General features: G+C 49.3%; 3 protein-coding genes across 9 annotated transcripts in view; 1 reads left to right on the top strand and 2 right to left on the bottom strand.

The window, feature by feature from the left end:
• LOC113999568 (myosin phosphatase Rho interacting protein) overlaps window positions 1-6,781 on the top strand; it is an 80,541-nt gene extending 73,760 nt beyond the window's left edge. For 3 of the 5 annotated variants that reach the window (XM_039381471.1, XM_039381469.1, XM_027743118.2), the window contains one exon: window positions 597-683. Coding sequence is in view for 1 of the 5 variants with exons in the window: in XM_039381472.1 (XP_039237406.1) it covers window positions 597-668 (72 nt within the window). In the remaining 4 variants the exon portion in view is untranslated. Of the gene's footprint in view, window positions 1-596 lie in introns of all 5 variants that reach the window. The other 2 variants (XM_039381472.1, XM_039381470.1) reach the window with 1 other exon arrangement.
• A 366-nt stretch (window positions 6,782-7,147) lies between these two features.
• Window positions 7,148-8,967, bottom strand: PLD6 (phospholipase D family member 6). Its single transcript, XM_027743007.2, has 2 exons — window positions 8,542-8,967; window positions 7,148-8,455 (listed from the first exon to the last, which is right to left on the bottom strand). Exons 1-2 carry the CDS (start codon window positions 8,957-8,959, stop codon window positions 8,217-8,219), a joined length of 657 nt encoding a protein of 218 aa, XP_027598808.1. The 5' UTR covers window positions 8,960-8,967; the 3' UTR covers window positions 7,148-8,216.
• A 2,030-nt stretch (window positions 8,968-10,997) lies between these two features.
• FLCN (folliculin) lies at window positions 10,998-22,410 on the bottom strand. 3 transcript variants are annotated; one of them, XM_027743079.2, is made up of 12 exons: window positions 22,340-22,410; window positions 20,730-21,008; window positions 19,405-19,551; window positions 18,517-18,738; window positions 17,752-17,912; window positions 16,929-17,020; window positions 16,018-16,208; window positions 15,507-15,620; window positions 14,995-15,118; window positions 14,603-14,734; window positions 13,212-13,317; window positions 10,998-12,436 (listed from the first exon to the last, which is right to left on the bottom strand). In XM_027743079.2, the coding sequence occupies exons 2-12, from the start codon at window positions 20,976-20,978 to the stop codon at window positions 12,235-12,237; spliced, it is 1,740 nt and encodes a 579-aa protein (XP_027598880.1). In that variant the 5' UTR covers window positions 20,979-21,008; window positions 22,340-22,410; the 3' UTR covers window positions 10,998-12,234. The 3 variants fall into 3 exon arrangements, with proteins under 3 accessions (XP_027598880.1, XP_027598878.1, XP_027598882.1); XM_027743077.2 differs by lacking the exon at window positions 22,340-22,410 and adding an exon at window positions 22,150-22,214; XM_027743081.2 differs by lacking the exon at window positions 22,340-22,410 and adding an exon at window positions 21,480-21,515.
• Between the last annotated feature and the right edge of the window lie 372 nt (window positions 22,411-22,782).

Below are 22,782 nucleotides of genomic sequence, written 5' to 3'. Positions count from 1 at the left end.
TTTAGGAGTTGTCTGTCTAACCCTGGGCAGTCGAGGCAGTTTTGGCTTGGGATAACCCCGGGCTGGGATTAGAGTGGTTGAGATGGCCACTGGCAGCACACACCAGTTTCCAGGGCTCCTTGAGCAAATCCTGCATTGACCAGAGCCAGAACCGTCCCCATGGGTGCCACAGTGGTGCAGGAGGCAAGGAAGGACCAGTGTGCAGGTCCTGCTCAGCATCCTGGGGCTTTAGGGTACCAAATCCAAGCTTCATCCGAGGTTCCCATGGTGCCGGAGCTCTGCTGGAATTGCCCCATCCAGCACTGCACCACGGGCCCAGGGGGTCACCTCCCAGTCAGCTAATCCCGCTTGCAGCATGGTGTGTGCCTCTCATTCGCTTCTCGTCCGTCGCCTGGTTCATTGCAATCTCACCCTCTCTCTAGGCACCAGTAACCGCCCTCCATAACCGTGTGTTTTCTCTCAGCATGTCCCACTAATCTCTCCGCCAAGGAGCCCATCCCTCCACTGCCTCGTCTCCTCTGCCTGAGCATCGCCCCCTCTCCGCGTGCCGGGCGCCCGCCCATGTCCCACGCTCTCTTGTCTTTTCTCTCTCCCAGAGTCTGAAGGAAGGCCTGACTGTGCAAGAACGCCTGAAGCTTTTTGAATCCAGGGACTTGAAGAAAGACTAGTTCTCCCCGCTCCGCTTGACCACGCGCACCTCCCAGCTTGAGGCAGCACAGCACCAGCACCGTTTGTCTCTCGTTCCTTACGACTGTCCTTGCTGTCGTTCGTCTTGAGGCTCCCGACGGGACCCGGCGCCGCGGTGGTGCCCCCCCCACCGCCCCCTCGCCTCCCCGGCTCCTTTCCCTGCTTGTGAGATGCTCCAGAGACTCTGAGAGAGAGAGAGAGAGAGAGAGGAAGGGATTGGATTGGGGTTTTTCCCCCCTCTCTTTGGCGCTTTGTAGGAGAATCCTTTCTTTACTGTAAACCATTACACTAAGTGTCAGTATTAAGGCTCAGTAGCCTGTTAATAAGCTATAGCTCTGTCGTACCGGCCGCTCTGGTGTGCAAGCAAGGCCTGGGTGGTGTCGGCCAGACCGAGCTCTTACTGCTGTCTAGAGACCCAGTGCTCAGAGCACGCCAGGAGCCTGATCTAATCATTGATCTCGACTGCATTACTTGCACCTACAAGGGGGGAAAGCCCGGGGGAAGCTGTTGGGGAGCGCGAGTCTGGAGGTACAACACTGACATCCCGCTGGAGAAGGATACAAGAAGTGATTCTCCTGCCCCGTGACTGTGCCGTATCCTGAATGTAGGTGCCACCGAAGCCTGGCAAGCTTTGGTGGCTGCCCAGGTGGTTTTGGATAGGGAGCTGCAGCTACTGAAGTGCACCAAGTCTGCCCCGTCGGCACGTCTTTGCTCCCGTCTCGCTGGTGGTCGGAGTTGGTGTTCCAGGGGCTGAGCTGTAAGATCACTTTCTTGCCTCTGTTAGATCAAGCCCAGCACTCTCTTTTTTTGCTGTTACTCCCTTCCTCTCATTGAGTCCCGTGTATCCCAGGGTCTGTGCGCATGTGAAACTCCCTTTTCCTAGTCAAAGGAAAGTAGAGTAGAAAGTAGAGCCAATATTGACTGAAAATGCACAGTGCTCAATGCGTATAATGCTCCTTTTTTATCAGCTTCTTGAATTCAACTCTTCTTGTCAGCAGGGCAGCTCCTATTTTAATTCTTTAATCTTTTCCTGAAATAAAAGTCTCAAAACCAGTATGTGCTTCAGACCTTCTCAGTCCTAGTAGTTTTTGTATTTAAAATACACAGTTTAGCACTGTGAGGCCGATAAATGGATACAAACCGAAAATGAGTTGAGGAGCTGGTAGCACTAGATGCTCGCAGCCAGCTGAGCAGAGGCTTCCTAGAAGAAGCCTGTGCTGTTTTGTAGCAGCTGCCCAGGTGTTGGGGCTTCATCCCGGGCTAAATTTCAAGATGCCACCTGGAAAGCCCCCAGGTCCTGCCTCGCCACTCGCCAGGGCTGAAGGAGCTCTCCAGCACGTTGGCTTCCCAGCCCTGTTCGTGTGCCAAGTGAACTGCGTCACATCAGGCTGGGATGTTAAAGGTACATCCTGGCCTTCACCAGGAGCAAAGATTCCTCTTGTCCTTGGGCACTCATCACGTGGTTGAGGCAGCTCTGTCTCCTTCCCTGCTGGTTTTGGGTCCGCTAGGCGGGCAGTGCAAGCGCAGCTCTCAGCACCACAGGGCTGGGGATGGACATCTCCAGTCCTGCCAGGCTGCACCACAAGAGTCACCCTCATCCTCCTGCTTGGAGCAGCATCTCCCTTCCAGCCACCAGGCCCTCTGCAGGAGATGATGTCATCAGAACGTGGTGAGAATCAGGCTCTCGTCCAGCTTGTGTGGCCTTGCCATGGCCAAGTGCTCGGCTTGGATTCTCCCGGGGCACTCGTGGCAGCGCTCGGGTCCTGCCCACAGGAGCACCACTTGTCCCCAGACAAGATGTCAGCACCTCTCAGTGGGCAGAGCACATCCAGGGACACTCTCCTGCTGTGATGCTCTGCGTGCCTCGGTGTGCATGGAAGTCCTGGAGATGGGAGTAGGGTAGGAAAGATGTCCTGGAGCATGGCTTGGTCACATCCAAAGTCATCTGTCCACCTTTACACTTCATCTCTGGCTGTTCTGGGTCTGTGGTGAGCTGTGATTCCCAGCAGAGGCTGTGGGATGCAGCATGGATGTGGAATTGTGTGTAGGCCTTGTTATTGTCATTGCTCTTCCCTTAGAAGACGTCACTGCCTCTGGGAGAACAGCTTCCTCCTCCTCCTCCTCTTCTCTTAAGACTTATGATGGGACTTCATCCTCTTTAGCCAACTGAGCAGAACGTGCTGCTCTCCTTCTTGCCACGTGGACCTTGACCCTTCTTATGTCCCCCAGCAAATCCTGCTTTTCCTTTGGATGCTTCATTGGCTCAGGAGCCGTAATTCTAAGCGTGAGGACTGGCACTTGCTATTTGCATTGGCTCACTGGTGGCGTTGGGGACACAGGATGGGCCCTTTCTGATACAGGATCGTGTTGCTGAGCATCGGGAGGCTCCCCACGGAGAGAAGTTTTCTGCTGTACATTTGCTCATACCAAAAAATCCTCTCTTGCAGCTTAGTGTCCTGCCTGGGACTAGTTATTGAGCCTAGTAAGAGCACTGGATTTCTTTGCCAGAAAGCTCCTGCTTCCAGGCTGATTTCTTAACATAGAGACCAGCTGTGCAGGTGGAGGGCACACATGGAGCAGATCATCCCCAGCTTTTGACTCAGCATCTGTAAATACATTAATATGATTTTTTTTTTTTTAAGAAAGGGGTGAGGATGGGCAGCAAGACACTGCATGTGTTGGCAAAGCTCTGTGCTGAAGACAGGGAGGGTCCAGAGCTGCCCTTTCTGCGTGGTGCTCCAGCCCTAAATCACCCTGTGAAGAGAGGCTGGTGGGGGATATTCTTATTTATACACATATAAAAATATTACTGCTGGTTACTGGGGGGAGAAACAGCCCAGGAACACTTGTACAGCTCTTGCTCCTTTCCTGTAGACATGTCCCTGGGCTAAGCAAGAGATTATAGAAACTTCTGGGCCACTTTTTTAAGTTCTTCACCCAAGGCACTGCACTGCATCTCTCTGGTGAGGCACTGCCAGGGATCCTGCAGCATCAGGAATGAAGCTGGATTTTTCTTCTCTCTTTCCACTATTTTTTTTACCTTATTGTACATAAAATGTCAGTCCTCACTTCACCCCCCTCCCTCTTTTAGGGGGTCCCGGAAACATCTGTAAAAGGATTTGAATTAAGGATTACCCAGGCTCTGTATGATCAGCTCCAGGGAATCAGCTGCTCAGAGGTTTCCTTTTGTTTAATCCATATTGGCCCGGACCTTCAAATTGCTTTAGAAAAGCAAAACAGGCAGGTTTGCTGGGGAAAAACAAACAAACAAAACACCCTGGCACTACCAGGTGTAGCTCAAATAAAAGGTGTTGGCTGGCAGGAGAACAGCCCCAGGGAACAGGGAGAACAACCACAGGGAACACTGTGTGTGTGCAGGGATGGGGGGACCAGCCACCACTGTCAGGGCTTCAGTGGTGTTTAATAAGCCAAATTAATTAATCTCATTGCTGAATTTATTGGTTGAAAATACTTCTCTCTAAGCCAGGGGGTCTTTAATGAACATGGTGGTGGTGTTCTCTTATTCAGTAAAGGGAGAACCTGCAGCACCAATAAAGAGCCAAAACCTGAAATTTTCCTGCAGAGAGCAGTGCTTGAAAATAAGGTGGGGAGAGGGGCGTGCAAAAAAGCCAGCTGGGAGGCTTATTACTCATAGCAGTGGTCCTTAGTTATCCTCTTTCTTCTTCCTGCTCCAGGCTTCATCCGTCTTTTGGGATTAATCAGTGGTTATTTAAATAGGAAAGTGTGTGGGCAAGCTGCTGCATTTTGCACCACTCCACACTATTGATAGCACTGACTTGGGTTTAGGAAAAGTCAAGTGCAGTGAAGGCACAGGCGTCTTCTCGTCAGCTCCAAGTAATCTTATTTTTTTCCTGAGTAAAATTTTCCTCCCATTTGCACCATCTCCCCTGAACTAGACTGAATCCTTCTTTAAATGTCACCTTTTCTTTGCCCACTTATAAAAAAAAAAAAAAAAAGAAGCAAGCTGTGTTCGTTTGCTTCAAAACCAGAATTGTGTAGAACTGGTGCTGACTTGCAAACCAGAAAAGTCCCTATTTTTTTTTTTTTGTGTACCAGAGAACTGGGCTGCAGTAAAAGCTTCACCACCTCACACTGCAGAATACGTCACTTTTGTACTGACTGTACTTGATGGCACTTCCATGAGACCTTTGCATTTTTTGTCCTGGTTCAGATACTCAGTCTGTTGTGGACACTCAAGCACACACACTCGCTGTTGCTGGCCTTTGCTCTGTAATTTTTTTCCATTTTTTAAAGAAAAAAAGCTTTGATATTCTTCTCTTTAAAAAAAAAAAAAAAAAAGGTAATTTAAAACCTGTATAGTGTTCCAAGCACGCAGTGTAAATATTTATTCCTCAGCAATTAGCAGAGGGTTCTCTTTTGCGACTGAGTTGTGGGTTTGATTTTTAAATCTTGTTCCACGTGCGGGTTGGGAAAGAAGCGATGAGTGTAACGTGTCCAACCCACCCTGTCTTCCCTGATAAACCGTTTCTTTGGGGTTTTAGGACTGGTATAAATATATTTTCAAGCCTTTTCTGCTGACCTACACCTTTAGTTTTGAAGGTACCTGTCCAAAGATTGTGTACAGTCCCTTTGACCGCTGTAACCTACTTTGCTATAAATTTGGGTTATTTTTTTTCCATTCAGAGGACTCGGTAATCTTGTGTTTGAAAGTGGCATCGACGCCGTGCATGTGCAAACTGTTACCTCTTGTTATAGAGAGCAGCAACAACTCCTTGGTGTGACACAGCTCTCCTTGCACAGTCACCTGGGGCTGTCATGGTGAGCACAGTGAGCCCCCGGATGTGGGAGGCACCTGTAACACTGTGCTTCCTTGCTCAGCACATCTGGGATTCTCTTGGACTTCCCAAGGGATCCACAGCCCCTGCTGCACAGACTCACATCCCACAGCAGTGTGGTGGTGCAGTGTGTGTAACCTCCAGCGTAGCTGTCCCTACTACAACGTAGTTACTCCTGAGCTGAACGTGATCCTGTAGTACAAACCACTTTTTAGAAGAGGATCCAACGTGCTGCTGCAGGAGCAGGGAGCACCAGGCTGGGAACAACGTGAGCCTGGCCTCAGTGTGAGGCTGCTAAAGAAACACAGGGTGTGGGATTTACTAGAGAAACCTGATGAGCCAGACAAGTTGGTTCCAACTGAACTAACCCAGCTGGCCGTGAACTTGTAAATAATGGGTGCAATTACCATTGTTTTCTTCATGCTTTCTTCACCCTGTGTGCAGGACGACAGGAACACTCACTGTTTGTTCTAAACTAGAGACAGTAAAGCATGTAAAATACTAGAGACCATGGTAAGTAGAAAACAGGAATGCTCTGGCTTTGGCCTGGGTCTGCCCTCCCGGGTCCTGGAGTTCTCGTTGGCTTGAGAGTTTAAAGAATCATTTGAAAGGATGAAGGTTTGGGGGGACAGAAGGAAGCTCTGCAAGGCTGTGGGTGGTGTCTGAGCAGGCTATTCAGGTACTTCACTACCCTATGGAAAAACAGCTTTGCCTTGGTTCTCTCAGAGAACAGTTTTACCCCACGACTGACCTGTAACCAGCGGGGACTCGTTCTGGGTTAACTCCATGGTCTGCCACTTGTACATGGAAATGACCCGAAGGAATTGTGAGCAAGGAGGGTGCAAGAGTCATCTCTGTGATGAGGGGATGCAGCAGCCAGCCCTCCACCTCTGACCTGTGACGTGGCTGAGCAGCAAAGTGGCATCAGAGCCCGGGCAGTGCTGGGATGCTGCAGCCCCTGACCTCCCACACGAGGTGTTTTCCCTCTGCAATGGGGAAGGGTGTGGGAGGCTCCTGTTTCTCAGTGTGCGTGAGCTCCTCTCTCCTCCCCTTCTCCCTTCCACTCCCAGTTTATTTCAGTGCTTTTTTAAGAGCCACCGTTCCCCATCGGCTGCTTGCTGTAATAGACACATCCCTCTTTCTCACAGTATTTATTCCTTACAAAACCTTGTGTGACATGCTAGGCTCCCCTGGATGTAGCTGATCATTTTTACTTTGTAAATATAATTACCTAACTTTACATTAACTATATCGTAATAAACTATTTTTGCACCACCCTTTGCGTGCCGTGTATGAGGTGTCCTCTTCCAAAAAGAACAGGGCAGAGGCCAGAGCCTGAAAATGAGGGAGCTGTTTGCTTTTATAGTCACACTTCACAAAGGAAATGCAACAGGCAGCACTTTAATAAGCAGTAATTTATTTAGAGTAGTTTAAATCTCGTGCTGTTGAACGGGATTTACTAGAGAATGACCTTCCCCAAGTGCTTCTGTAGTTGCTACACCACAGGTAACATCGTGTTCTTTCCTCCATCTGAACTTTCTCAGGCAGAACAGAACAAATCTACAATCTCTGGTGATATCTGTGTATCCTAAATAACACCTAAGGACCTAGAGGAATTGCAGGGCAAAAACCAAATGAGGATATTGAGGTTTTCTGTGAAAATGGTTTATTTGGCAGTGCCAGTCACAGCACCGCTGGTAAAAAACCTGGTAACAGAATATCAAATAATCTCTCAACGTGAAAAAAGGTTAAAGCACTTTGTATTCAGTGTGAAACAATTCTTACACAGCCACTATTCAGAGTTTGAAATCCTTTGGTTTACACCATTTTTCTTCCACTCTGAGCTGCAGGGACAGAGATGTCACCTCCCTCCCCTTGTTTTCCCTCCCTGCTGCTGCCAGCACAGGTGAGGTCACTGACCCAGACTAGGACATGGTGTCCCAGCACCTGAATGAACCAGGGTTTCCAGACCTCTCCCAAAGTGTGTGACCCAACTCCAGCCATGTCTGCTCTCCAGACAGACCGACTGTTCCCAGAGAACAGTTTTCTCTTGTTTCCTTCCAGTCTTGCCTACACTTCCTTGCTGGAAGACAAGTCTGTCATTAGTATCTGTGCTCATTCTTTTACACCAGAGCTCTCTAGTAATCTTTAACCAAAAGAAACATATACACAATCAAAACTTAGAAATTTCTGCCTATTTCCCACAAATTTCCTTTTACAAACTTTCAACAATTAATGCCAACAAGAAATGTAACTCAGGTGCTTAATCTATACAAACTCAAACTGCTGCAGCCCTCTAATCTCTCCTTTAGTTACTGGTGTAGAGGAGCCATTGTGACACAATTCCATTTGCAGTACCCCAAGTTGGCAAATGTGTCTTTTACCACTGAAAAACCTGCCCAGCATGGTATGAACATACCTTGACTGCACCAAGGCACAGCAACGAGTCTGCCCAATGTTTTAATGCCTCTGAATGCAGCTCTGTCACTGTCATCCTCACAAAACAACTCACAAACAGGTGGGTCATTCCCTCTAGCACAGGAATGACCCGCAGCAAGGGATCTGTGGCATTTTAGGGCACTGAGCACTTCATTTTTCTGGAGTTTACCCAAGTTGCACCCAGACGGATACAAAACAATTATGTCTACACAAAATAATAAATTCGAGGGTGTTATCTGTCAAGTGCTCCACCAGCCCTGTACGGCAGCTCAGTCAGTTACTGACTTTGGGAAAAACGTAATTGGTGGGATTGTACTCTTCCCAAATCCTTTCGAACTCATCCAGAAAAGGCTTCACACACGCGGCGTCGTCCACGACCAGCACGTTCTCCCTGTTGCTCTGGATGGCCTGGGTGGTCCAGTTGAGGGAGCCCGTGATGAGCATCCTGCGGTCCACGATGGCGAACTTGTGGTGCATGAACCCGCTGTGCTGGTCGTGGCGCACCTGGATCCCTACAAAGACACGGCAGCTGCTGAGGGCTGTCCGAGCCTCCCCCGTGTCCCCGCGGCCCCCCCCGCCCGGGGTCGGTGGCGCTCACCCGCGTGGCGCAGGCGGCCGATCTGGGAGCCGTGCAGCCCCATGTACTGCGCGTCCGTCACCAGGCGGACGCGGACCCCGCGGCGGTGCAGCAGCTGCACGGCTCGGGCGAGCTGCGGGCAGGAGAAGGCGAAGATGCAGAGGTCGAGGGAGCGGCGGGCGGAGAGGAGGCGCCGCACGAGGCGGCTCAGCGAGGTCTCGGCCCGCGGCAGCGGGCACGGGCAGGGCAGGGCGGGCGCGCCGGGCGCCGCCGCCTCGGCCAGCAGCGCCTCGAGGCAGCAGGGCCGGGACGGGAAGAACAGCACCTCCCGGAGCGGCCGCGGCCGCCGCCAGGCCGCCACCGCCGCCACCGCCAGCGCGGCCGCCGCCGCCGCCACGGCGAGAAGCGCGGCCCGAGGGAGCCCTGCGGGACTCCACATCCCACAGGACACATCCCACAGGACACATCCCACAGGACACATCCCACAGGACACATCCCGCGGGAGCGGCGCGCAGGCGCGGGAGGCACCGGGGAGGGGCTGCCGGGCCTGGGCCTGAGCCTGAGCTTGGGCCTGAGCCTTCCCCACACAGCAAAACCCCCCACACCGAACCTTTCCCGAAACACTGAACCCTTTCCCATACACCAAACCTGCATGCACACACAAGCACTCATACACTGAACCCTTCCCTTCCTCACACATCCAACCCTTCCCCAAACACCGAACCCTTCCCTAAACACTGAACCTTTCCTGAAACATCAAACCCTTCCCCACACGCCGAACTCTTCCCCAAACACCAAAACCCTTCCTCACATACACCAAAACCACACACACAGAACTGATCCCTTCCCCACACACCAAATCCTTCCCCACACAGCAAACCCTGCTCCAAACACCAAACCCCCAAACACCAAATCCTTCCCCATATACCCAACCCATCCCCAAGCACCAGCCCTTGTGCTGCAGATATGCAATAGGGACCCTAAAGATCATCCAGTCCCACCCCCTGCCATGGGCAGGGACACCTTCCACTAGCCCAGCTTGTTCCAAGCCCCATCCAACCTGGCCTTGGACACTTCCAGGGATGGGAAAGCCACAGCTTCTCTGGGCAACCTGTGCCAGGACCTCTCCATCCTCAGAGCCAAGAATTTCTCCCCAATATCCCATCTAACCCCGCCCTCTGTCAGTGAGAAGCCTTTCCCCCTTGTCCTGTCACTTCATGCCCTTGTCCCAAGTCCCTCTCCAGCTCTTCTGTAGCACTGGAATGGGCTCTCAGGTCTCCCCAGAGCCTTCTCTTCTCCAGGCTGGACACCCCAAGCTCTCCCAGCCTGGCTGCAGAGCAAAGGTGCTCCAGCACATGGAACGTCTCCGTGGCCTCCTCCTGACTTGCTCCAGCAGCTCCACATCCTTCTGATGCTGGGGTCCCATAGCTGGACACAGCACCCCACGTGGGGTCTCACAAGGGCAGGATAGAGGGGGACAATCACCTGCCTTGACCTGCTGGATCCTGCCTGGCTGAGGGGACAGGGGTGGCAGAACTGGTGCAAAAAGGCTTTGTCTCTGCCTGCACCCAGCAGTGACCCAGCGCTGGCACTCTGGCACTCGCCGCTCCCACCTCGCTCCCGGGTACGCGCTGCTCAGCCGGGCAGGAAAGGAGATCACCTCGGAATAAAGAATTATCCTGCCTTAATCAGTTTGTCTCTAAGGCGTATCGTTTGGAGGGGAGGAGGGTGGTGAAAGATGTCTGCAGACATGACTTTTTGTTAATTAAGTTGTGCACATTCCAGCTATCGCTGACGGCAAAGGGAGCACCCGCGGCCTCAGCGAGCTGCAGGAACTTGCCCAGACAACTATTTGGTAATCCCACGTATAGATGTGTTCTGGCAGCCAAGCACATCTGGGTTATATGCTCACTGACTTAGCAGCTCTCCCCCTTCTTTCCTGTGGGCATTTTATAAGCGCTAAGTTAGTGGTTTCCTCGCCCTGGCTCAAAAATGATGTGTTATCCAGAGTCTGGGTGTCCATGACAGCCTTGTCAGGTCAGGATGAAGATGGAGCAACATCGCATATGACTCACCAAGCACAAGGAAGAAGCAGCAGCCTCAGCCTTGACCTTGTGACCACCTTTTCACTGTTTTGGAAGAAATGACTTGACTAGGTTTTGATGTTGGATTGCTTAGGAAAGCTGGTTTTTAAAAGATAAAACCAGTTCAGCAATTGAGAAGGTGTAAATGCCAAGTAATGTCTCACCTGCTGTGTTATACAGCTCTGAATAGGACCAAAACAGTTTTGAAGTACAAAAATAAAGACTACCCGGACACTCTACAATAAACTAACACAAACAATGTTAAGAGGAAAAGACTATTAAATTCTGTAGGTTAGATCTAGGCTAAGATGCAGGAATTTTGTGGACCAACTGCTGCTTCCCCCACCACAACACACACAAACACATTGCAAATTAACACAAAACCAGGCTTTGTTCCTTTTACAAAAATAGCTCTTATGAGATTTAATGCCTGTCTCCATTTTACAGATGTTCCGGACAAAAATCAACCTGCATATTTTATATATAAGAACAGAATTCGTGAACAAGTTGGAACATCCTCTCTGAGCTTGAATGAGTGTAGAAGGTCACCTGGGTAAAACCTGCCTTTAGCTTGGTCAGAATGTCTGTGGTAATGTCAAGTTTTCCCAATAATGATCCAGAAAAACCAAAAAAAGACATAAACCGTAGACTTCACAACAGAAACAGTGATTCCTTACAGTACAGATAAGGAATATCTGTTTAGGTAATTAAAAAATGCACCAATGTTTCCATGAACTATTAAGCAAAAATGGCTACTATAGAGTTATATAAGGGAGCACCTACAGGTTGAATCTCTTCTGCTTAACTTAATTAGGAAGCTAAAAAACTACTTCTGAAGACAGAAGAACTCCAGAACCTTATCCTGGTGAGGGTGTATCTTCATTACCTGGAAGTTCTGCAACCACAGGCAAAACAAGGCAAGTATTTTACCCTCTGAGAGGAAAGCAGGCTGCATTTTGAGACTTCTTATTTTACAATTCGCCCTCCCAGACAAGATTTCCAAAGCAAATGCTGAAACCTTCTCAAGTTAAGATATAAATAAATAGAGAGGAGTGACAGGACTCCCATGGGATATCCTGACTTATGCTACAGCAGAAAACAGTCTCTTAAATCTGAGCATAAAGTGGTTTGAAATAATTTACATGTGATCCACACCCTGTGACGTCTCTTTTTTTTTTGGTTCTTGTTCTCTCAGGCATTTTGGAGATTTATGTGGGATTTGCTGAGATTAACCATATCCAATCCCAGGAGCACTGGATGTTGTCATAGGCATCTGAGTCTTGCCAAGGAATCTAGATCTGAGGTCTGCTGCCGCACCAGAATGCTTGACGAGGACAGGATGGGATTTTAATTAATTCACACTGATTCTTTGAGCATTGCTGTGTTTTAGTCTTGAGTGTGCAGGTATAGACTGAGAGTTGAGTTTCAGACAGAGAGCAGCACTGTGTATTAGCACTTATTAGTCCAGTCTCACAGCAATTAGAAAAGACTCAAGTCACTCTTCAAGTTGGTTTGAGGACGGGAGGACAGTGCTGGAGCTGCACCATCCACCTAAAGCACGTGCTGCAGGCTCAGCAGAGGTAACTCGGGGTTCCCTGCTCTGAAGGCAGCAGGGGAGGTTGGGCACCCTTTAATTTCGGGACTCTGAGGACGTTGGGCTGCGAACTGTTGACATCAGGTGGGACTTGTACGTCTTGCTCAGGCCGGTCATCCAGAACTTGAGAAGCTTGACGTTGTCCTCCTCTGCAGCTCCCAGAATGCTCAGCAGTTTTTGGGTATCCTCCTTGGGTCTGCTGTCCACTTTAGTGAATTTAAAGAGGACTTTCACTTTACTGCAGAAACAAGAGACTCCTGTCACTATTAAATGGACTCACTCATCAAATATGGAACAAGCAAGAAGTGGAGTTTCTCTTGGCACCTACTGCAAATAAATATTAACAAAAGCTTCAACCAGTGTTTTATGGAAACTATTCTCATGCTTTGATGAGGAAGAGGGATTAGTTAGGGAGGTGACTCATTTTCAGTAGTAACAAGCATATTTCTAGTTTGTTTTTTTCATTCTAGCGGAAAGTACAACAACTAATTGTGACAGCTGGGAATCTCCCTGGGAGACACATCTAGTGTCCATCTGGCCTTCAGGTAAATTCACACATTCGTGATGTTCCATGAATTGCTTCACATGACTGACTGGTCTTCCTTTACAGCTACTTGCACCTTTGAAATGTAGTGCCTGCAGGCACAAACCTGACATCTGTTTGGCGTGTTACCTGCACTGGGATATGGTTGCACACTGACAGGCACTGAGGTATTTGCATATTTAATCCTCCTAAGGAAGGTGAGGCAGACAGGTGTTGTCATGCAGGTAACCTACAGATGTGTGAACTGAAGCATAAAGGTTAAAAACTGCTGAAAGCCAAAAAGAGAGTTAGGACTAGAGCAGAAAAACTCTGATATTCTTAACTCCCGACTTAATTTACTCCTGTAAATCCAGCTACTGTCGAGCTACAGCAGAAGTTACCTGACTACAAGTCTGTCCTGCACTCTGCTGTATCTGCTCCAGGATCAGTGCCAAAGCTGTTTCTCTGAAAGCAAAGCAGCTGTACTTACTTCATCCACTCCTCCTTCAGGCAAACAAGGCACTGATCCACAACATCTACAGAGAGGTTCTGGTTGGTCAGGGCAGCTTCGATCTTGTTCAAGATTGTTGGGCCAACTACAGGAGCAGAAAGAGGGGGAAAGGGTGAGAAAGAGGACACACAAGCTAAAGGTTACCTGTTTACACCTTTACTACTACTTTAGTACTGTTAAATACATCCTCCAATGGCCTGCCTGGATTTCATTTCCATGGAAGAGGAGCTAAAGATCATCCCACTAGAAAAGCATCTGATCCAAGAAGCAACATGGAATTTAGTGAAGGACCCCAGGATATGCAAACAGAAGCCTTTGTTTTCTTCAGACCCACTTTTAAATGCCACTTAGATTTTGTTGTTCCCTTATCAAAAGTTCATTAAAAACACAAGGTTATGAAAAATCTTCATGCTTTGTACAATATACAAACGTATATATAAAAATATAAACCCTCAATTCTGAAGTCTCTACTTACTCTCAGTTTAATGTTCCTCTTGTTAAAGGTAGTTCCAGGATACTTAGTGAAAAAGTAAACCAATACCCAACCCAAGGCACTCCTGGACCACTTTTTGGAATTCCCTAGGAGGCTTTTTTTCCCAGCAGTCTGTGGCCTAGTAAGTTTGATGCTTTGGTGGAAAAAAGACCTTTCAGTGACTATTTTTGTCCAGAAGCTTCTGGACATGCCACTGGTTGGATGGAAAGTAGACTAATTGTACATGTGGGATCTACAACAGGAAGAACACTATGGAGAGAACAAACCTCTGCTTTGCATCTGCATCTTCAAGGGACAGAGCAGGAAGGATGAGCCATATGCCATGTCTTTTGAGACACTCAGTGAAGGCAATTCATCTAAATTAAGACTTCTCAGAAAACACAAGACTGATGGACCTGACTCAGATCACATCTGGGTGCAAATGTTCAAGTGCTTAAACAAAACTAGTAAAATAAAAAAGTCTGGGTATTTTTCTAGCAGTCCTACCTGCCTATCAAGTGGAACGTGGGAGATGAGTAAAGCCATGGTTCTTATAAGTTAGATTTACTCAAAATAAACACAAATATTTCAGGATAGGAAGTGTTCACTGTGGGTTACAGAATTTCCCTACAATTATTCCTGTACCCATGTTACAGAATCCATTTCTCATTTATGAAAATTAATAACCAAAATGCTGATCTGGTAAAGCAAATCCTGTATAATTAATCAGTCTGTTGTGAACCTCACCTCAAACAGCAACACTCCAGTTGCAAACTAACTGGCTTCTACTCAGACTTCCTTAAGGGCCAGTACATGAACAGCACAAAAATCAGGTAAAGATCAAGATGCTCTTTTAATCTCAGTGACACAGGTTCTTTTCTGCTTTCAAATCACCCACCTCGATCTGCTGCAACAGGGCTACCACTGGTGACAACAAACTCATACTTGTTGAGGGACTGCTCGTCATCAAACAGAGTCGGGTAGAGACTGGAGCGGGTGGCAGCACGGACCTCCACGAGGACTGCAAACTCTAGAGCAATAAGAGCCCAAAAGAGCATGAACTGTGCTAGTCCAGACTATAAAACACAGCTACAGACCCTGCTAGGATCAGTGCGTGAAGAAAGTGTTGCACCTTTCAACCACTGACCAGGCAAGGACACGGGGAAAACAAAAGGAAGTGGCACAGGCTTTAGTTCATGCAGCCAATACTTATTAAAACAAAAAAAACAGCCTGGTGTCCTCTAACGTAAGATGACAAGGGAAGGAGAGGGTTCTGCAGCAGGTTCTTACCAGATGATAGGATGTGGGGTGGGATTTGGACGTGTGGGCTCAGCCCTAGGAAGTTACACCGATAGGCCTCTTCGTACTGGTCACTGTAGGGGATGATCCGCACACACCCGATGGGCAGCATCGTCTGCAGAGGGGAGGAGACACGTCAAGAGAAACGCTGGAACTAAACAAGTACAATTTTCTCCCTGAATTCCAGGGCTAGCCAAGACCTGAAGCACTGCTCAGGCAGATGCTCCTGATTTGGGGGATCAAATTATCCTACTCAGCTTGAAAAACTACGCCGCTGCCGAGGACAAGCAAGGCATCCAAAGGTTGAGGGGTTTTGTTTGGTGCATGTTTGTTTTTTTGTTTGGTGGTTTTTTTGTTGTTGTTGTGGTTGTTTTCAAAAACACATAATTTAGAACACACTCTTCACAAGGTTAAATGTCAGAGACAGGTCATTATAAAGGCTGGACTACTAGAGAAATACATGTAAAAATATACAGCCAGGAAACGAAGGAAAAAGTTTCTACCCGTAGCACGTCAAAGGCAGACTGGACAAGATCCACATCTCGAGCTTTCCAGATGACCTGGTTCCCCATCAGAACGTGCCAAGCCAGCATTCGGAATGCTGATGCCCCAAGAACCTGAAAAACAAACCCAAAGCATTCTGCATTGGTTAAGAAAATGTGTGAAATGTCCAGTTTGCCCTGTCAAAAACATGGTTGACATGCAGGATAATGGCTTTGAAGATTCTGCACAACCTCTGTATTAGGTTAGTGTCACTGCTCTTGGGAAGACGAAAAATACAGAATTAGATGAAATCATATGATCCCAACCCACATGACGGATGATCACTAGAGGCCCATGTGATCCCAGAGCAAGGGAGTGTCCCCAGAGATGCAGCTGATATCGTGTTACTGCCTGGGCAGGCACTGTGCTGAACACAGAGCCAGGAAAGAAGTGCAGACTGCAAGGAATAAATATACCTTTTCGAAAAACATTATCAGGAGCAAAGTTTGTGAATTCAGCATCCTCTTTTACCTGTCTCATGTGCCTGAGAGAGCGAAAGACAGACAACCTTCTGTGAGCTACATTCCAGCTGTTGCAGTCTGGCATCAGAGACGTTTCAGGTGAGCATTTAGACAGTTCCTGCCCTTCCACAACATCTGGCTGGGAAGAAGGCTTCTCTTCTTCCTCAGAACCATCCCAGCCTTCTGACTCTTCTTTCAGATCTGGCAAAAAAAGGCAGACTGGTCATAAAAACTGCTGCTCTCTAGGAATGAAAACTGTCTCAGAAGTGCCCACATGCTGCAGCCATGTGATTTTGGCTGTATGTAGGAAGACAGAGCTCAGAACACAGTAACTGAAAGCACTGGCAACAGCACAGACACACCTAAAAGTTAATGAAGTGTTAACTCAGATAAAAGATAAGTGTTGAAGGGTCAAGAAGAAATTTTAATCTTTTACAACACATAGAGTCACATCTTTTGACAGCAATGTGTTCTATAGTTTTAAAGGTTATGGCCAAAGTTTTAGTCTAAATTGGTTAATTAAATAATTCAGTGCAAGAAAAAAAATTATGATCCTTTAATTTTAGAAAGTTCATAGAAAAAGAAGCAAGAAGTCTATATGTGGTGACTGCAAATTCCTCTGGCTGTAGATTCATTGGGAGGGCCAGCACAGCCAGAGAGAACAATAATCATGATGATGCAACACTCCTACTCAAGTGACAAACACCACATCTTCATGCAGAGAGCCTTTGAGGCGCCTGGATTTCACATTCCTGTCAGAGTCATCTCCAGATGGGAGAGAGCATCAGCTGCTGCAGAGACTGCCACGAAGATAGAGTTGATGAGAGATGCTGTGCATGTGATGCTGATCAAAGGATGTGGTGTTTATGCACACAAACTATTCTCAGAGGGTCCTTCCAGCTCTGGAAACTTCTATCTCACCTGCAAGTTTTTCCATCTGAACGAGGGTGTCTTCTGTGGGTGCTCCCTCCAGAAGTTTCTCTGTAAGTCGGCTACCACAAGCTTTCAGAAGCCTGGAGACATTGAAAGAACAAGAAGCAGTGTTTATGCAGGCTGCTTGCTGGGTGCAAAAATCCAGTAAGAAATCTGGTGCCACGAGCTCAACAGAAAATCCAACCACCAACCACTCTGTGTTTCCTTCCAACACATCCTTGTGCTTTCCTCAGTGTGGAACTATCAACACATCTTACAGTCACTGCCATGCAGTCACCCAGATCCCACCACTTCGCAATTTCTTTTTGCAACACACTTATCCCCCATCCAAATCACATGCCAGTGTTGCAACCCTCTCTGTGGCATCTTTCCAGGGAAGTTTAACAAGACAGTCAGGCACTGGAGCAACTGGACTCCCACAGAGCCCAATGGTTGCCTCTCCCACACTGCTGATTACAAACCATGGGCACTTCCAGGTGAACCACCATGGTAGGTCAATTCAAGGCAGAGCACACTGGGAGTAGGAGCATCTTTTATTCTTTTCTGCCACACTTTTACACTGCAAAACCTTTCCATCTACATAGACATGGCTTCTATTAGCTGTCACATCAGTTTTACTTTACAGCAAAAAGACACTTTTTTTGTCCTAAAGGCATCAGCACTGGCTCCTTCCAATTAAGACACCAAGTCCCATTTATTACCTCAAGAGAAAAACCACACAAACACTCAAAGCACATTCCCAGCCTTTCAGAATATGGCAATTTTCTCCTCGGGAAGGAGCTGCAGAAGCTAGAAACACTGTTGGCCTCACCAAGCAAAGGAAGTGTGCAGACATGCCCACAGGTTCTCGTCGTTGGTCAGGGACGTCAAGGAGCGGGCGGCGTTCCCGTTCCGCTGGTGCAGGAAGGGAGTGAAGGCCGTGTTCATGCGCTGGGCACGCTGAGGGCACCCGAACTGCTCTGCCTCAAACACCTGCACGCAGAGGAAGGGCAGTGTCAGACACTGAGAAAGATTAAACGTTCCCACAGAGCCGAAAAATCACAACAAAAATACCAAGTGAAAAGGGTGCGTCACACACACGCTCGTCCAGTTATGGGGAAACAGAGAGAAGGGACATCTTGTGCTTAGATTGACTAAAATTATCATTAAGTAACACTTGTGCTCAAAAATCACTGTCCTTCACAACTTTAGTTACTTAAATTTCTCACAGAGCTATTGTCTAGCAGGTCTGTGAAAAACACTGACTCTTTAAAATGACAAAGGCATCCTGTTCCTTCCCTCCTATACCCCCAGATACAGAATCCTGGAATGGTTTGGGTTGGAAAGGACTGTAAAGATCATCTTGTTCCCACCCTCTTGCCACAGGCAGAGACACCTTCTACAGGTCGCTCCAAGCCCTGTCCAACCTGGCCTTGAACACTTCCAGGGATGGGGATAGGCACCATCCTCTTGTCCCTTGTGTCAACCTTAATGACCACCCTGGCATGAGCTGGATCAGCTTTTTAACTCAGCTGTTAATCAGTCATCATGATGTTTTGCTGCTGTTGAGTCAAAAGCACTCTGTGCACTGACCCACCTTCAGTGCTTTGCCCTGCAGCTCATCAATGATGCCTCTAATTTTTCCCAACAAGAAAGGCCAGGAGTTGATGAGGTAAATCCGGTCCATCATGATAGTGATGATGCTGTACCAGCGCTGGAAACCTCGAGCCAGGCTGTCTTTGATAAAGAAGGTGTGGCTGAACACAAACCCATGCTGTTCATCTCCGAAAAAAATAGGGCCTTCACGTCCTGGGCAGACCTGAAGGGAAGGGACACTCACATTAAAGTAGCTCAACACATCACAGAGTAAAAAACTGAACAGCTTCCTGCACTTTAACACACACCTGGTGAATAAACGAAGCCCTTTTTAGGCTACTATCCAAGAAGTGTGGTCAAACAGCCCTCCAGAGGTATCCTACAAACACTCCAAAACCTTCGATTTAACAGTATTTTAAGAATTCAGCTCCATTCAACTACGATACTGAGAGTCCAAAAGGGATTTTGCTGATCCTGACACAAAAATGCTCATTAATCTGTAAGGTTTTCCCTTCACTTATATGAGATGATGAATGCCAATGGTCCACAAAGACCAAATACTTCTTGGCACTCAACAACAGATTCAGACATTTTTACAAAACCAGCTTATCTTAGAAAGAAAGACAATAAACACGAGGAACAAAAACAAGAGAGGGATATTTTTAGTCTCACAAGGTGAGAGGAAGGAACCCTCGAGGTTATCAAAGATCAACCTTACAAATTACCACCAATTCTGGAACGAATCCAGGCTTCTGTGCCTGCCTGTCCGCCTCATTCCCTCCCTGTTTCAGGCTGCACAGAGCAGCCAGGATCAGCAAAGCAGTATCTTGGATTTGAAGCAATGCAGAGGGCCATAAATGGGTCTCTCCCTGTCCCCCAGGGCCGTTACCTCACAGCTGAGGCTGCGGACGCAGGCCTGGCGCACGATGCTGAACAGCTGGGGGTGGTTGGGGTGCTGGTGACTGACATACTTGATGGAGGTTTCCTTGTCGTGGCTGACATATCCTGGGTGTCCTCCTGCAAGAGAGCGGCAGCCCTGAAGGCAGAAAAGCAAATCCAGCCATAAATGAGCGTGCGGTTATTCCTGTTTCCAAAGACTTCTGAAAATTCCCTTCAAAACACCGGGAAACGTTACTTACACGTATAAATAGGAACACAGCTACTTAGAGGACAAAGAAATGTGAGTCAGGGTCAGGATTTGAACCCACCTCCTCACACAGAACTCTGTGATATACTTCCTCTGCTCTTATGCTCATTTGCTGCTATTTAATTTCACTGTGAACTTGGTGCTGGCTCTAAAAGTGGTAAAATTCAGTTACAGCAGCTGTGAAACCAACTGGCCAAAAAAACCTGGCCATTACAGAAGGGAAGGTGAGATACCTCAGAGGAAATATTAATAGAAGAAAGTATGAGAATCATAGAATCCCAGAATGGTTTGGGTTGGAAGGGACCTTAAACATCACCCAGTTCCAGTCTCCCACCATGGGCAGGGACACCTTCCACTATCCCAGGTTGCTCCAAGCCCTGTCCAATCTTGGACACTTCCAGGGATGGGGCAGTCACAGTTTCTCTGGGCAACCTGTGCCAGGGCCTCATCACCCTCACAGGGAAGGATTTCTTCCTTATATCTAACTTGAATTTCCCCTCTTTCAGTTTGAACCCATTGTCCCACCCCTACAGTTCCTGACAAAGAGTCCTACTCTGGATTCCCTGCAGGCCCCTTCACATACTGGAAGGTTGCTAGGAGGTTTCCACACAAACTTCTCTCCTTCAGGATGAAAAGTCCTGAATGATTAAGAATATGTATTTTATCTATTGTTTTGATTGGTTTTGCATTTTTTCCTGTTTCCTAATCAATACCGCTCTTAAAATTATTATTATTAATAAATGGACTGCCCTAATCTAACAAAGTAAATGCTCTTCAAGGATGAGAAAAGCATTTCTCAGACACAGGAGAATCACAGGGTTTAATGAGACCTCAAGACAACATCCTGTCAAAGGTCTATGTACTCAGCAACAGCTCCTTCATCCTCTTGCCATGGATCACTACAGTTTATGAGGACTTGGAGATCATCTGGCACTAGCAGTCACACACAAAAAGGTGCAATTCACACTTTTTTCCCTCTCTGAATAACTCAATTTGCATTAGAGGATTGCAAGCCCTTTAGTCAAGCCAAGGGCCGCTGATGTCCACACTCAGATCTTCACACTTGCCTCACACATGTCTGACTTCTTTGGCCCTGGGCTGCTGGAGTCGGCGCTGGCCCCTTCTGCCGGGCTGTGCGAGCGGATCCGGCTGCTCATCTGGATCCCACCTTCCTCCTCCTCCGCCTGCTCATTCTGCCCAGAGATGTCCCCACTGCCCGCGCCCTGGGGCAGCGGCGAGTGCAGAACCTCCGTGCAGAAGAGAGTGCGAGGGCCGTGGAGCTCACAGAAATGGCAGAGGGCAACGATGGCATTCATAGTGAGAGCTCAGCACACCCCCCAGGCCTCCTGCAGAGGGGAGAGAAAACACAGCGTCAGCACACGGGACATTACAGCATCTCTTGGGTCCGAGTGGTGCCAGTCCTGCTCTGCATCCCTCCAGGAGCAGCTGGCTTTAAGCTTAGCCTAAGGGAGCAGCACGACTCCACCTGATTACAGAATCAGAGTCATTTAGGTTGGAAAAGACCTCTAAGACCATCCAGCCATCCAGTCCAACCTGTGACCGATCACCACCTTGTCAACCAGACCAGGGCACTGAGAGCCACATCCAGTCATTCCTTGGACACCTCCAGGGATGGAGACTCCACCATCTCCCTGAGCATTACACTGATCCAGGACCAACCCTCTGTGTCCTGATGGGATAGAAGTGGAGCAGCCCGATCCCCCCCACCCATATCCAGGTCCTTGTCGCTAAGCTAGGACACCTCAGGCCCCATTGGAGGTGCAATGGGGCTGGACTGACCCCTCATGCCCAAATACCTCTGGCCTCACAGGGGCAGGCTCGTAGAATCCCAGAACGGTTTGGGTTGGAATGGGACCTTGAAGAACACCTCATTCCACCCCCTGCCATGGGCAGGAACACCTTCCACTATCCCAGGTTACTCCAAGCCCTGTCCAACCTGGCCTGGAACACTTCCAGGGATGGGGCAGCCACAGCTTCCCTGGGCAACCTGTGCCAGGGCTTCACCACCATCATAGGGAAGAATTTCTTCCTAACATCTAATCTAAACCTGCTCTTTTTCAATTTGAATCCGTTCCCCCTTGTCCTGTCACTCAAGGTCCTTTTAAATAGTGTTGCCCCATCTTTTCTATAAATACTCTTCAGGTACTGGACGACCACTATTAGGTCACCCCGAGCCTTCGCTTCTCCAGGCTGAACAATCCCAATTCTCCCAGCCTTTCCTCACAGGAAAGGGGGGCTCTATCCCTCTGGATATCTTGGTGCCTCCTTTGATCAAGGCTGGGGTCTGACAGACCAGACCCCCCTCCCCGGAGTCTCAGGCCGGGCCGGGCCGGTCCTGCTGAGCGCCCCCGGACCCGAACGCCTCAGGCCCTGCCGGACCCGGGCCGAGCTGTCCTGCCGGGCCCTGGTGCCGGTTCCCCGGTCCCGGTTTCCCGTGGCCGCTCCCCCCGGCCCGGCCCCGCTCACCGCGGATCCCCCGGCCCGGCCCGTGTCCGCGGGCGCCTGACACCGACTGACCCACCGGCCGTACCATCCCCACCGACACCTGGGGGGGGACAGGCGCAGACAGCTCCCCGCCCGCCCGCCCGCCACCGCCAAGAAGCAGCGAGAAGATGGAGGAGAAGGAGAGAGAGATGGATGAGGAGCCCGTTCGTACCGCGGGACCGAGCCGGGACTTCCCCTTGTCCTTCCGAGGGTCCCTCACACCCCCCCGGCTGTGGCAGTGGCACGGCCCAGGGCCGCCCTGTCCACAGGGGCCGGGCGGAGCCATTACCTCAAGAGAGGGGGGAGATGAGGAGGACCGGAGGCACCTCCTTCCCTCCCGCGCTGCCCCCTTGCCCCGCTGTCAGAGCGCAGAGCGCGGACAGCAGTGTCCGATCACCGAGGAGCCGAGAGGAGACGAGCCGCCGCCTGCGACCCGCCGGTGCGGCACCGGGAGCGAGCCGCGCTCCCCCCGCGGAGTGGTGCGAGCCGCGCGGCGGGTCACGTGACCGGCGGGCTCCGGGAGGGGCCCCGGGCGGAGCCCCTGAAGGAGCCGGGATAGGAACTGGGACCGGGGGCACACGGCGGGGTCGGGAATTGTGGCTACCGGGCTCACGA

The sequence above is a fragment of the Pipra filicauda genome, unplaced genomic scaffold, assembly GCF_003945595.2.
Source record: "Pipra filicauda isolate LSUMZ 115617 unplaced genomic scaffold, ASM394559v2 scaffold226_size1812527_pilon, whole genome shotgun sequence".
Lineage (NCBI taxonomy): Eukaryota > Metazoa > Chordata > Aves > Passeriformes > Pipridae > Pipra > Pipra filicauda.
This window is presented reverse-complemented; position numbering and strand designations above follow the sequence as displayed.

Excerpts from the sequence above, each read along its gene's own strand:
- PLD6 (XM_027743007.2), bottom strand. The coding sequence starts at position 8,959 with ATGTGGAGTCCCGCAGGGCTCCCTCGGGCCGCGCTTCTCGCCGTGGCG. Across the intron at positions 8,456-8,541 it reads CGGCCGCCTGCGCCACGCGG|GGATCCAGGTGCGCCACGAC; the intron begins GTGAGCGCCACC and ends GTGTCTTTGTAG.
- FLCN (XM_027743079.2), bottom strand. The coding sequence starts at position 20,978 with ATGAATGCCATCGTTGCCCTCTGCCATTTCTGTGAGCTCCACGGCCCT. Across the intron at positions 19,552-20,729 it reads AGAAGTCAGACATGTGTGAG|GGCTGCCGCTCTCTTGCAGG; the intron begins GCAAGTGTGAAG and ends TTCTGCCTTCAG. Across the intron at positions 15,119-15,506 it reads CTGCCTTTGACGTGCTACGG|ACGATGCTGCCCATCGGGTG; the intron begins GTAGAAACTTTT and ends TCCCCTCTGCAG.